We start from the raw sequence: 14,538 nt of genomic DNA, 5'->3' as shown, positions 1-14,538 counted from the left end.
TGTGGTCAGTTATTGACTTAGGTAAGAAAATGATCCAGTTCAGCTCTGTGAAATTAAAGAGCTTGGTAGAAAGCTTCTGAGAGAGGTTTCTTTTCTTCTAGTTAGTGCGGATGTGGATGTGAAGCCCGCAACCACAGCAACCGCCATGCATCATGGAAAAGCAGCAACGCAAGAATGAAGCCGACGTGGTGGGCAACACTGTGTGCAGACAGAAGAGAAACCCTGACTTCTCTGAGTCACCAAGTCAAAAGACCCCTAAAACCTACAGTAGCCTTCATTAGTATATGGCAGAGTGAACTAGAGCATTATTTTCAACCAAAATCACTGTCACATAGACATTCATGCAACACAAACTAATTAAATAACCTCTTACTATCCAGGAATTAGATAATACGCTAGAAATATGTAAGAATTCAGGTAAGCACCTCAGCAAAAAGTACATTGTCTATGTACAATTGATCATGCAGTTTACCCAAGAAGGACCCTGCCTTATACTGCCTCACCGAATCCTCAGGAGGAGACCATCCCAGGTCTGTACTCACCTTGCCGTGTTTCTTATTGCAAACCCACTCTCCCTCGTACATGGCTCCACTGGCATAGTAAAATGTCCCATGTCCGTGGCGACATCCGTTCACAAATTCTCCTATGTATTCATTCCTCAGAGGATACTGGGAGTTGGGGATTCTCCTTATAAACCATTTGTGCATTCCAAAACCATTCTGAAAAGCAAGCAAGTGAACCAGGCATGGTGGCACACACCTGCAATCTCAAGCCTCAGGAGGCTGAGGGAAGAGAAGCACATATTTGAGGCCTACCTGGACCACGCAGTGAGACTCTGTCTCCCACCCTCCCCCACAAAAAACCAAATAAAATAAATTTAAAGAAAGCACACAGTCATCAGAAATGTTCAAATTATTTCTTCCTTTTACCTGAACCTATTTAAAATTAGGACACATATAATTCAAAGGAGTAAAGAACAGGGACCATACAGACTTGAGTTCCATCTCAGCTTTAGAAATCTCAGTGATTTCTAAAGTCTTTCAATCTAAGGCAAATTATTGAAACCTTTAGGGTCTTCAGCTATAAAGTAGAGAAACCACCTTACCCTCCAGGTTTGATGCAAAGTTCCAAGACAGTGTATATACAATGTCTGGCTTGACAAGAGTTACTTTGAATTGTTGCTTTAAGTTTTTGTCTTTTTATGCATACACTTTGATGAGAGTACTTACTCTTCAACTGCCCAGAGGTAACTCACTTGCCTGAAAACCCATCTTTCTAGCCCCAGTCACCTGCAGCCAGACATATTAAATCAACATACTCTGTGTACTATTTTGTAACTTCTGGTTATACAAGGGCTGCTCAAAAAATGTGGTGTGTGTTTCAATAAAGAAAAGTATTACAGCACAAGGTACATTGGCATGAACCCCCTCACGATACTCCTCCCGACTTCAAACACACTTAACCCATGGTGCATGCCACTCCCCGAAGCAGTTCTGGACATCCTGTCTCATCCGTGTCTTCAGCTGTGCTGCTGTGACTGCCTTGGTGTCCTGAGCTGATTCCAAATGTTCACCTTTTATGGTCGCTTTGAGGAAGAGCTAGAAGTTGTACATTGCCAGATTTGGTAAGTAAGGTCAATGTGGATGCACTGTCAAGTTTTTACAAAACTGCCTTTCCACTGGATGGTGCTTAGAAATGGCATTTCTACTGGGTTTTCTATCACACCTCATGAAGACACTCACGAAAGAGGACTTCCAGAGCTGCTTCAGAAAGTGGCAAGATGGTACTATGAATAACCACTAAGAAGATAACAATATGCAATGTATTAATTATTGAAACTGTCCTATTAATCAGTTTTGAAACTGTCTCATTGCTATTTGTTTCTCAATGAAATTATTAAAAAGAAAAAGGGAAAGAAGAAAAAAAAAGCCCTATTCATATGCTGAGCTGTAAAAGGCTCAAGTCAACAATTTCTGACATTGCCAGTCCTACGGATAACCCACTACTATCATGGACTACTGGACTATATTGGATTATTTTGCTGAATTCATGTACCTACAATATTTAAATGGAAAGGGAATACCGGTCTCTGACAAAACTAAATAAAAAAAGGGGATATGAATGAAGGACCATTTTGTATCTGTATATACAAAACAGTTAGGATAAATACACAGCTACCTTCTCTTAATTCAATGAGAAGAAAGATTTTTACTAATAGTGTTTGGACAGGATATCATGTGTGCATCTTGTACTATGAATAACTACTATGAAGACAACAATACGCAATATATTAATTATTGTAACTACCAACAATAATTAATATCATCCTACTAACCTGTTTTGAAACTGTCTCATTGCTATTTGTTTCTCAATAAAATTAATTTTAAAACTTTAGAAAATTTAAAAAAAGAAAGTGGCAAGAATGATGGGATAAGTGTGTGCAAGGCAAGGGTCATTCATGGCAGTGTTTCCTTTACAAATTGAATATTCATCACATTTTTTTATCATACCCTGTATCGAAAAAAATAGAAAACAGGGGCTCAAGTGGATGATGTTCACAGCAGCATTACTTACAGAAGCTCACAGGGGAACAGCACCAGTGTCCTCTAGATAAAGGCCAAAACAAAATGTGGCCCACTTGTCCAGTGGAACATCATTCAGCCTTAAGAAGAAAGAAATTCTAGTCCGTGCTACACTACAGATGAACCTTGAGGACACCGTCCTCAGTGAAGCCAGCCACAAAAGAACAAGCACTCCATGATTTCACTTATGTGGGGACCCAGAATGGTTCGGCTCATAAGGATGAAAATGAAAGGCTCATTGCTGGCGGCTGGGGGAGGAGGGAGTGAGGAGTTACTGTAATAGGTATAAAGATTCACTTCTGGAAAACGAGAACCTCTGCAGCTGGATGGTGATGGCTGCAAATGAATGTGCTTAATGCTGCTGAATTGTACAGTTAATAGTTAAGATGGAGCCTGGCGGGCTGGTGCATACCTGTAACCCCAGCACTCAGAGGCTGAGGCAGGAGGAGAGCCATGAGTTTGAGGCCAGCCTGGGCTACATAATGAGACCCTGTCTAGTTAAAAAAAAAAGGAAAGAAAAGACCTACAATCTCCAATACCACATGCACACATGTACACGTGTGCATACATACACACACACATACAGACATACACACACAGAGAACTATGTGAGTTTAACAAGGTCACTAGTTGCCAGATTAATATATAAATTATTAGAGCTTGGCTAAGTGGTGCACTCCTATAATCTCAGCACTCTGAGAAGCTGAGGTAAGAGGATTGCAAATTGGAGTCAGCCTGGCCAACTTAGTAAGACCCTGTCTCAAAATACATAAAAATGGCTGGGGTATAGCTCAGGGCTCCCTGGATTCAGCCCCCATTCCCAACAGAAACAAGGAAATTCGAGGCTTATAGACAATATGAAATTAGCCACCTGAGGCTGCGCTGTTCTGTGCAGGAAATCCATAGCTTCTACATAGAGGCAGCAAGCTCTACCCTTACAGGAGCCACACGACTCACAGCAGTGGCAGAAGCCAGCATGCCTGTGAGACCGGGGGAGGCCTAAACAGACGGCAACACAAAACACACAGCTGAGACCCCGAAACCACCAACAGAGTTTTTAAGTTTAGCACAGCTTGAACTGCAGACAGCACGATTCCAGGTGCACAGGCTCGGGTCGGAGTGACCTGTGGAGCAAGCGCGGGCCCACCTGGACACCCCGATCCCAGTGGCCGTCGTACTCCTCCTTTGTCGCCAGCCACCTCATCTTGCCCTCCCCATGGCGCATGTTGTCCTCCCACTGGCCTTCATATATGTTTCCAGATCTGTAACTGGGACAAAAGAAAGCAAGGACGAGCGATCAGGAGCCTCACATGCGATGTCTGTCTCTAAGTCTTAGCCCCGTCTGTACAGAGGTGCTCTCCTGTAGTCCCAGCTATTCACGAGGCTGAGGCAGGAGGACCTCAAGGCCCAGGTCACCCAGGCAACTTAGCAAGATGCTATTTCAAAATAGAAAATTGTACATGGGGTTTAGCATAATGACAGAGCACTTGCCTGGCCTGCATGAGGCCCCAGGTTCCCTTCTCTGACACCACACACACACACACACACACACACACACACACACATTACAGATTCGTAAACTTTCCCCATGAATGCCTGGGTCCAGAGGCTCCTCAATACTGAAACTCACTGGGTAGACACCTGGTGAGTAAAGATAATCATCTTAGGGAGCAGAATAAATCACTTTATTAGGCCTACTGACTATTGAGTAAGGTAACAACATGAGTAACACCAATTGTTTCACATCTTTTAGGGTTTTGTTTGTTTGTTTTGTTTTTTGTTTGTTTGTTTTTCCCCAGTACTAGAAATTGAAGCCAGGGACTTCACATTGAACTCTATCCCCAGCCCTTTATTTTTGTTCTTATTAAACATGGTTTCTCTAAGTTGCTAAGTTGCCTAGGTTGGCCTCAAACTTGGAATCCTCCTGCTTCAGCTTCCCAGGGTGCTGGTATTACGGGCATGTGCTACCATACCTGACTGGAATCAATTCTCCATGGTATTATAAGTACTTAATATTTTGCTACCAACTTAAGATCAAAATTATCGGTTCAATCAAAACATTGAACAAAGGCATCAGCATTCTTCAAAAAGTGTACAACTCATGGAGGTTTGAGATTAATACAGAGTACAGGAAAGGCAGTTTTGACTCATAAAGTGATATAGTCTGACATTTAATGTAGTGTTTTTATAAATCTCCTGCCACTATAGTGATTATACTGGGATTAATTTAAGTCCCCCACCCCAGCTAGACAGAAAATATGTTCCCTACAGTTTCTTTGCCTCACCTTTAGCTCAAGTGACAATTGCTTGGACCCACAGGCCCCTGCACGCCCACCCACATGTGGTTGCGCCCCACTTACCATCTTGTGCCCCAGCCCTTTCGGACGTTGTTTTCCCAGTCACCTTTGTACCATGAAGTGCCCTCTTGATTGTAATAAATGGAACCCTAAAACAAATAACATCATTTCTAAAATATCAAGCCTCATTTCAATGTAAAGATTAAAAATACAGAAAGTTAAGCATAAGTTTGGCAGAAGCCAGTGTCATTCTTACACAAGACACGCATGACCCTTCAAGTTTCTGTTCTGCAGTTTTTAAGGAAATGGTAAGGTGTCCCCAGTAAAGGACAGGGGGACCGTGTCACAGACCGAGTACTCTCTCATAACAAAGTGCCACCCTAAGGCACAGAATGACTTTCCACTTTGCTCAGTGATTATCAGTCAAAAAAACAAGAGACATCAAGTCCTCACCACCTGAAGTGCACAGCTGTGCTTTGCTGTAACTGTAGGTTACTGTCCCATGTACCAAAGCTATTTTTGTTTACTCTACTTTGGCGTCTTACTCAAGGCCACCTCTGAGTGTCAGTGATGTCACGCAACCTCCTGAAGGCGGCGCCTGTGAACGGAGGCCTTGCCCCTAGCAGTATGTGCGGGTCCAGAGGCAGCGTCTCTCCTTCTTCATCTTCTGGCCACCTCGCTCCTGCAGGCACACAGGTGTTCTGTCCAGAAATCCCCAGATCATCAGTGTCTCAGCTGACCTGCTGTGAGCTTCACACACCACAAAGGTGGTAGCAGGGACAGAGCCTGTGCGGAACAGGAGGGAAGGGGATCTCGAGCAGCTCTTGCCTTGCAGTGGACCTGAGGGTGTCTTATCCTCTCCTAACTCTCCTGGCCTGCAGCCATTAAGGAAGAAAGCTGGCCTGACCAGATGCTAGGTATTTTTTTCTTTACCACACTAGGGATTAAGCCGAGATCCTTGTCTAGAGAGTCAAAGCAAAACACAAAAGCAAAAATAAGTTCACAAACCTAGATTCTTGGGCAAAGCACACTCTCTTCTGCTGAGCTACACTTGCCCCCCTTTGTGACACTGGGGACTGAGCCCAGGGATTTTGCTTTGAGCTCCACTCCCAGTCTTGTTTCTTTTCAGACCAGGTCTCACTAAGTTGCTCAGACTGGGCTCAAACTTGATCCTCCTGCCTCAGCCTCCTAGGGTGTGCTGGGATTATAGGCATGTGCTGCAGCTGGCCCCAGCCCCTCATTTGGACTCTAAAACCCAGCTCTTCCTTTTTACACAGACTTTGGAAAGCCTTCTTGGTTTGGTAAGGCCTGTGGAAACTTCCAGAGCCCAGCACAAATCCTGTGAAGGACTTTGCATGGCAAATGCAGGTGGCCTGGTGGTTCACTGCCAGGAAAATCCACACCTAGGGCAGGCCTTCTTGGGAGCAGCAGACGGGGTGGGGCTTGATCATCTCTGCTGTCCAGACCCAAAGCCTCCCAGGGCCGGAATTCTCCGGGGTCCTCAGGGCCGACCCCAAGTCTGTTTCTGCTTTTGCTTCTCCTTTTCACAGAGCACCACTTGAGCAAGAGTCACTCTTTTCTGTAGAGTTTCTCAACAGTGCATCAGATTCTACCCCTTTATTTTGTGTAGAGATAAAATAAACCAGGGTATTTACCCTATATTGGTGGACAGTCAAAAATTATAATAATAAAAGAAGGGGGGGAAGAGGAGACACAAAAGAAAAAAGGGGAGCCATCTGGGTGTGGTGGTGCAAGCCTGTAATTCCAGTACTCTGGGAGGCTGAGGCAGGAGGATCATGCATTCAAACCCAACTTTGGCAACTTAGTGAGGTTCTTGCCTCAAAATAAAAAATACCAAAAAGGGCTGAGGCTGTAGCTCAGTGTGAAGGTCTTGAGTTCAAAGCCAAGAACTCAAAAAAGGAGAGAAACATAGACAGAGTCAGAGAGACAAGGAGAATAGAGAGACACAAGAGACAGAGGAAGTAGAGCACAATCACGAGAAGGACTAAAAGGGGGAAGGAAGGAGGAGGAGGAGGAAGAGAGAATTAAAAATAGAAAAAAGAAAAGAAAAAAAGAGTCTCTAGGGTCAGCCCGATAGCTCAGTAGACTAAGTGCCTGCTTAGGTAAACACAGGGACTGCGGTTCGATCCCCAGCACCACCTGCCCCACCCCGGGGCACACTGAGCCAGCCACAGAGACCAGGCACAGTGGCGCATGCCTGTGACCCCAGCGCTGGGGAGGCTGAAAACAGGAGGATCACTACAAGTCCAAGCTGCATAGTGAGGCCCTGTACCAAATACATTAAAAAAAAAAAAAAAAGGAGTCTCTATTTGTTAAGAAACCTGCGTGAAGACTGTGCTGTGGTGGACTGCAGGACACAAGGACTGAGCACGCCTCCCCTGCACACAGTCTAACCCGTTAGGAGTTGGCCAGGGAGGATTAGAACAGTTGCCTTTTTCTTAGGCAAGAGTCTCTAAACTGCAGATTCTAAAGATTCTAAAACTTGGTACAGCATTTTGTCATCCTATATAAAACCAAGGCAATAATACCCAAAACAGAAATCTCAGTTGAAAATGCATCTTTAAAAAAAAAAAAAAAAAAGGCATCAATACTCCATTGCTAGTGTGGATGTGAGACAGTGTGGCCATGGAAAAGAGTTCGGTGGTTCCTCAGAAAATGAAACATAATGCTGCCCTCTGACCCAGCAATTCCACTTCTGGGAATTTCCCCCAAAGAACTAAAAGGAAGCACTTGAAAACATATTCATAATAGTAAGAAAACAGCATTGCGATGGTGACCCATGTCTGGCATCTCAGCACTTGGTAGAATGAGGCAGGAGGCTCTCCATGAGTCTGAGCCCAGTCTGGGTTCCACAGTGAGTTCAAGACCAGCCTGGATAACATAGCAAGACCTTATCTCAAAAAGACAAAATAAAACAAAAAAAAAAATAGCAATAGTGTGAACATCCATTCACAGACAACTGAATACATAAAACAATAAATACTGGCAGTGGAATATTACTTGGCCATTAAAAGGAAGAAGTACCAATGCATGACACAACACTGAAACACTTGAAAATATACCAAGTGAAGACAGACAAACACAGAAAGGCACATCTTATATGATTCCATTTATATAAAACATCAAGCTGGGAACAGCAGTGCATACCTGTCATCTCAGCTACTCGAGAGACTGCGGCAAGAGATAGAGGCAAATCACAAGTAGGAGACTGACTTAGGCAACTTAGTCAGAGTCTCTCTAAAAATAAGATTTTCAAAAAGGCTAAGGATGCTGCTTAGAGCAGAGTGTGCACCTGGCATGTATAAGGTCCTGCATTCAAGCCCCAGCACCACAAAAACATAAGAGAATCAAATGTCCGATGGGTGAACCCACAGAGCCCGTGAGCAGTTAATGATTGGCAGGGGATGTGGAGAGTGAGACATGGGGTAGCTGAGGGGGGATGGAGCTCTATCTTGGGGTGATGAAAAGGTTTTGGGATTAGACAGTAGTGATGTCACACAATACTGTGAATGGGCCAAACGTAACTGAAACATTAAAGAGGTTCACTGCAGTACGTGACCTTTCCCCCAACACTGCTGCCCACCACGCAGGGCTCTGCCTCATGGCCACATCACCCACCTGCCCATGTCTCTTGCCGTGGCACCAGTGGCCAATGTAGGACACAGGCTGCATGCTGCACCGGAAGATTCCAAAGCCGTTCCGCAGGCCGTCTACCACTTCTCCTTCGTACCTGCTGCCATCTGGCCACGTGTATGTGCCGTGGTTCATGGGGATGTTCTTCACAAAGTCCCCCTAGGGCACAAAGGGTGGATGTCCCAAGGCACTGAGAGGAAGCACCCCCACCCTCGCACACACATTCGCAGCCATTCAGAGATGGAGACGGCCCAAGCATCCACCGACAGATGGGCAAATAGACAAATGATGCTAAATACCGACAGTGGAGTTCTCCTCAGCCACAGCAAAGGACAAAGTTGACACATGCTACAGCACAGATGTAGCACACTGAGTAAAGGTGTGACAGGAAGGCAAGTGTGCCGGGAGAAGGCAGTGGAGGGCCACTTCCTCCTGTGGGCTGCTGGGACATCACCTGCCCACTGACTCTGGTCCTGGCTCTCCTCCCGCAGAAAGAGCTGGCCATGCTGCTGGTTTCTCCCTCCTCCCTCCTTTGCCAAAGCTCCATGCCCTCTGCCCTGAGCCCACCACCAGGTGGATGCAAGCAGAGCAAAATGTTAGGATGGTTAGGTGCAGACAAAGCTCCGGAGGCAAGCTGCCTGCTGGCTTAGGGAAAAGTGGCGGCTGCTACCCTGACCTTGGGAACTGCAGATCCTTGGAACTCACTAGAAGGAAGCTAATTCCTGGCCAGCCCCCAGGGGCCTGGATCATGAGCCAGGCAGTGGGAACCCTTCTGCCTGCAGGTCACCCAAGTGCTCTACAGATAGGTCAGGCGCCCAGCCTACCCACAGGCACCTTGCCAAGCATTGGCTCTGTGGCCCAGGATGTCTGTCCAACTGCCTAGCCGTCTCTCTCAGGAATCTGAACTTACTGGGCATCACAGCCGAGCTGGCAGAGAGACAAAGGCCGAGCCATGTGGTCTGACCCACCTGAGTGCTTCTGTGAGGCCCAAGGACCCTGATGCTGGGCTGGAAGCAGGGAGCTCTATGCCTGTGGCAGGACCCAAATCCCACAGATTGCAGAGGGGCCTCATTCACTGGCTGGCAACCCTGAACATCAGCCACAGGTGAGGAGCCACAACTACACGTGGGGTCCCTCCAGCCAGTGTTGGGGCCCTGGGCCGATGGTCAGTCCTGCCTTGTTCCTCCACAGCTGTCTCCTGCCCTCTGGGCCCTACCCTGCGTTCATTTCCATGCCTACCTGGCTGGTATCTGAGTGTGTTCTGTGCGTGTGTTTTAAATGTCTTTGGTGTCATTTATAAACACCGTATTGCTAATAGCTGTACAGCTGGGATTTTTAGAATGAAGTTTCAGGCATTCATATTTTGGGAGTTGAAATGGCATAGTCTCTTGAATAACAAATCTCGCCTGATAACCTCTTTTAAAAGACACATTCAAGCCAGACAATGGTGGCACATGCCTATAATTCTGCCATTCTGGGAGGCTGCAGCAGGAAGATTGCAAGTTCAAGCTTAGCCTGGACAACTTTGCAACTTTGTAAGAAACTGTTTCAAAATCAAAACCAAAAAGGGCTGAAGATGAAGCACAGTGCAGAGGCCCTAGGTTCAATCCTAAGTATCCCCCCAAAAATGAAATAATAGAAATCCAACATAATCCCTTCAACCCAAGAAGAGGGGTTAAGTGAAACCCACATAAAGAAAACCATGTGCCCTGTATCCAGTATAAAGAGAAGAGAGTATATAATAAGCTGTGTTTGTGTTTATAAAAAGCAGGAGGGTGAAAGGTATGCCCGTGCGCTGTGTGCACATCGAGCCCTACAGAACTGCATGTACGCGTGCTCTGTGTGCACTGAACTCCGCGGAGGCACACTGTGTACAGCCTAGAGACAGTGCATGGCGGCCTACAGAGCTGCAGGACAGAGCAGTGGCGATTCCCAGAGGGCGCTGCACAGCCACAGAGGCACCCCCCCCCCCCCGGGCTGGGGCACTTCCCTAGACAGTGGGAGCCTGCCTGCTGGTTTCACAATTACAGTGCAGAATTGTAATTCATTATACGCCTTACCTCGTATTTTAATCCGTCGGCCCATATGTAAGTCCCTTGTCCGTGCATGAGTCCTTCGGAGAACAGGCCCTTGGAAACAGAAGAGCAGCAAGCCCTGAAGAGGAGGCTGGGCCAAAGCGCACACCACCACCCCCCTCGCTGCTGGCCAGGACCCCATCCACCCTTTCTCGGGGTGTGGTGGTGACAGCAGCAGCAGCAGCAGGCGCAGTGGGAGAGCCAGCATGGCATCGTGTCCTGGTAGGTGCAGAGGAGCTCAGAAAGATCAAAAATAAGGTTCCCTACAACAGACGCAGGGCATCTGTCTTCATATCCTAAAAGACTCTGAAGTTCAATAGAGTTCAAATATTTTGATCTTGCATGTCAAATGTTACTTTCTCTTTCATGTTTTTAATTTTTAAATTTTATTTATTTATCTACCTATCTGGAAGTACTGGGGTTGAGGCCAGAGCCTTCACACTGGTTACACTCCCAACTCCTTTTTTAGTTGTTGATACAGTGTCTCATTACACTGATACATTGGGGCTGGTTTCCAAGCTGTGCTCTTCGAGTCACAGTAGTGGGACACAGGTGTGGATTGCCACAACCAGCTCCACACTAAAAAGCTTCTTTTGGGAGGTGGGCAGCCCTGGGGTTGAAGCCCCATGGTCTTCACATTACATTCTCCATCTTTTTGTAATTTTGATTACATTTATAGGTTCACGCTTTCATCTGTTTTCCCTCACTGGGAATCATTCGTATCTGTTTGTGGACACACATGTGCTGACAGGCGCACGGAGACACACTGACCTGGATCCCTCCATGCTCACAGACCCCAAAGTCGGCAGATGCTTGCATCCCTTGTGGAAAATGGTGGGAAAGAAATACCATGGCGGAGTATCTGCATGTGACCTACACACATCCCCCTGCTTGTTTATTTTGGTGCTGGGGATTAAGCCCAGCATCTCATGTGTTCCAAGCCTGAGCTCTACCACCGAGCCACACCTAGACCCATCTGTATGCTTTAGATCATCTCTAGAGTACAGATGAAGCTGCTACTACAGATGCTATGGAAACAGCTGTTGTTCTGTGTGGTTTAGGAAATAGCAAGAGAGAGCATGGAATGTTCACAGTACAGATGCAACGGCTGCTCCGACAACTTCGACCTGTGGCTGGCCAACTCTGTGGACTCAAAACCCACACATATAGATGGCCAAAGACAGTTAATTTATATCTGGTTGCTGCTCATCTATAGGAGCTGGTCAGGAAAACACTCCACACACCCAGATGTCTAAACATAATCTCAGCAAACAAGGAGAAAGCAGCATGTAGTTCTTCTCTGGTGTCACCTGGTCAGAAGCGGATGGCTCTCAGATGCTGCTTGCGTGGCAGTCACCAGGGCTTCTAACATGCAGACTGCCGGGCATGCCCACACTTCCCTCTCATGAACAGGTTTGGTTCACAGTCCCAGAATGTACATTTCTAAAAATCCCCAGGGAAGTCAGGAGTGAGGGTGCACACCTATAATCCTAGTACTCAGGGAGGCTGAGGCAGGAGGATGACAGGTTTAAGTCCAGCCTGAGAAATTCAGCACCTTAACGAGATCCTGTCTCAAAAAAGGGTAGGGAGAGCAAGTGGGCTGGTGATGTAGCTCAGTGCAAAGGCCCTGGTTCAGTCCCCACACTTGTGGGGGTGGGGCTCGGATACAAATATTCACGTATCTATTCAAGGCTTGAAAGAAACATGACAAATTCCACATATTTATGACATCAACCCTGGGATTTCAGTTGGCCTTCTAATCCATAACTTCTGAATCTGCAATTTGGTCACTTCTAGAGAAACAGTTACATTGTGGTGATGCTTGTGATGTAGCTAGGCCTACACTAGCAGGCAGCATGGTAACCAACATGTGCATTTCCTTCCCCAAACAATACAGCATAACAACTATTTATGGGGCAGTGTTAACATCGCATTTTGTACTATGAGCCATTTGAGATGACATAAAGCAAATGAGAGGATGTAGATTCGATCCTTATACCACCTCATCTCACAGAGGGGACCACAGCATCTTAAGGGAGTGTCTGAAGGGAGTCCCAGAACCAATCCCCCAGAGATACCAAGAGACAACTGACTTGCTTTAATGATGGCGCTAAAATAGTCATAAATCAAGCAAAAATAAAAAAAAACCCTCAAGTGACTACTTCAGTTATACCCAGTCATATTTTGACTTTATCTATAAATCAGCAGGACATACTTGCAATTCCTTTTGAATAATCAATGACATTGACTGAAGACTTACAAATCTGAAACTGTCACACTAGGTAGGAGGTGGACTGCCAACCTAGGCCAGCCAGGCAACTTTGTGACTTGGGGCAATATGAAAAGGGCTGGGGTTGTAGCTCAGCGCAAAGGTCCTACGCTTGATCCCTAGTACCAAAAAAATAAATTAAACTCTCACCCCACACCTTCTTCCCAAGACAGCAGGTCCCAGTAAGAGACTCACATGGTAGGTGCCACCACCTTGGAAGACTGCAAAGCCTTCTCCCTCGTACAGTCCACAGACTTTCTCCCCTTCATACCTGTGAAGAATTGAAGCCAGAGGTCATCAGTGATGTCAATAAGCCCAAGGCACAGGAAGTTAAAATATATAGTTAGGAAATAGAAGCTGGGCCTGGGGGTGCATGTCTGTAATCCTGGCACTCTGGGAGGCTGAGGCAAGAGGACTGCAAGTTGGAGCCCAGCTGAGACCCTGTCTCAAAATTAATGAAATTAGGAAAACAAAAAAGAAAAGAAAGAAAGGAAAGGATGTTTTAGCTTTGGGAAAGGGAGTTTCAAGAGCAGTGACCAGATTTTTAGATCCAAAAGAAAGATGTGATGATGTGTGATTTGTCACATAACATCTCTGGGCTCTGAGATGAAAAGAAAACAAGCCTGGACAGGTGTCATCAAACTGGGCTTCTTACATGAATCCACAGAAGATTAAGCATTAGAAAATCTATAGGAACACTCATTACATGAGCAGACTAATGAAGAAAAACCACATGTGCCCCCTCCTGTCCCTCTCTTGGACAGGAGCTTTCTTTCTCTCAATAAATATATTCTGCTCATAAAAAAAAGAAAAAAAAAAAAAGAAAAACCACATGTGTGTATCACAAGGATAGAAAGCTATTTCATAGACTCTAGCAATCATTTCTGAAAACAAACTTCTGGCCAAGCATGGTGGCACAGAGCTGCAACTCCAGTACTCTGGGAGGCCGAGGCAGGAGGAGTCCAAGTTGCTACCTACTCTGTGGTCTTAGTGGTTTAGCTAGACCCTGTCTCCAGAAAAGAAAAGGGGCTAGAGCTGTAACTCAGTGAACAGACCCAGCGTTCAATCCCAAGTACCACCGAAACAAAACAAAAACCCTGTTATAATATGAGGAAACTACATCAATATAATAAACTACTTATGCAAAAACCCAGCATGTGTGATTTTTAAAGGGTGAATTAATGAAATTGATTCTGTTAAAATGAAGAAATAGGCATGGCTTCTGCTTTTACCACCAATTATTTAAAACTGCTTTCGAGGTTCCAGTTAACGCCAACATCAGGAAATTTAAAGAAGTGATATCAGCATTGAAGAGACACAAAATCATTTACTTTGAAGCTTCTACGATTATTTACCTATAAAACCCAAATTTTATTATAATCAATTTGAGTGGGCTGGGCTGTGCCTCAGCAGTAAGAGCACTTGCCTAAGATGCATGAAGTCCTGAGAACCAGGACAAACAGCAAAATCAAAAACAAAAGACAGCACAGCAAACACAAAAACAAAAAACTCCAGATAAAATAACTTGTGTAACCAGGAAGGGACTAGGAGAGGGAAATTTGCACTTGATCTTAGCCAAGAGGCCAAGAAGCAACAGGAGAGGAGGGGATGACAAACCCAACACATCTTTGCATTATTTTTCTTTTCTTTTCTTTTCTTTT

The 14,538-nt window shown here is 45.6% G+C and overlaps 1 protein-coding gene across 2 annotated transcripts in view; it reads right to left on the bottom strand.

Annotated features, from left to right (window-relative positions):
• Rsph10b (radial spoke head 10 homolog B) overlaps positions 1–14,538 on the bottom strand; it is a 66,687-nt gene that overhangs the window by 29,692 nt on the left and 22,457 nt on the right. For both annotated transcript variants that reach the window (XM_023713346.1, XM_023713345.1), the window contains exons 3-8: positions 13,073–13,148; positions 10,594–10,662; positions 8,519–8,692; positions 4,943–5,028; positions 3,730–3,850; positions 543–719 (exon numbers count right to left, since the gene is read on the bottom strand). In XM_023713346.1, the coding sequence (XP_023569114.1) occupies positions 543–719; positions 3,730–3,850; positions 4,943–5,028; positions 8,519–8,692; positions 10,594–10,662; positions 13,073–13,148 (703 nt within the window). The remainder of the gene's footprint in view (positions 1–542; positions 720–3,729; positions 3,851–4,942; positions 5,029–8,518; positions 8,693–10,593; positions 10,663–13,072; positions 13,149–14,538) is intronic.

Source organism: Octodon degus, unplaced genomic scaffold (assembly GCF_000260255.1).
Source record: "Octodon degus isolate 3935 unplaced genomic scaffold, OctDeg1.0 scaffold00031, whole genome shotgun sequence".
Lineage (NCBI taxonomy): Eukaryota > Metazoa > Chordata > Mammalia > Rodentia > Octodontidae > Octodon > Octodon degus.
This window is presented reverse-complemented; position numbering and strand designations above follow the sequence as displayed.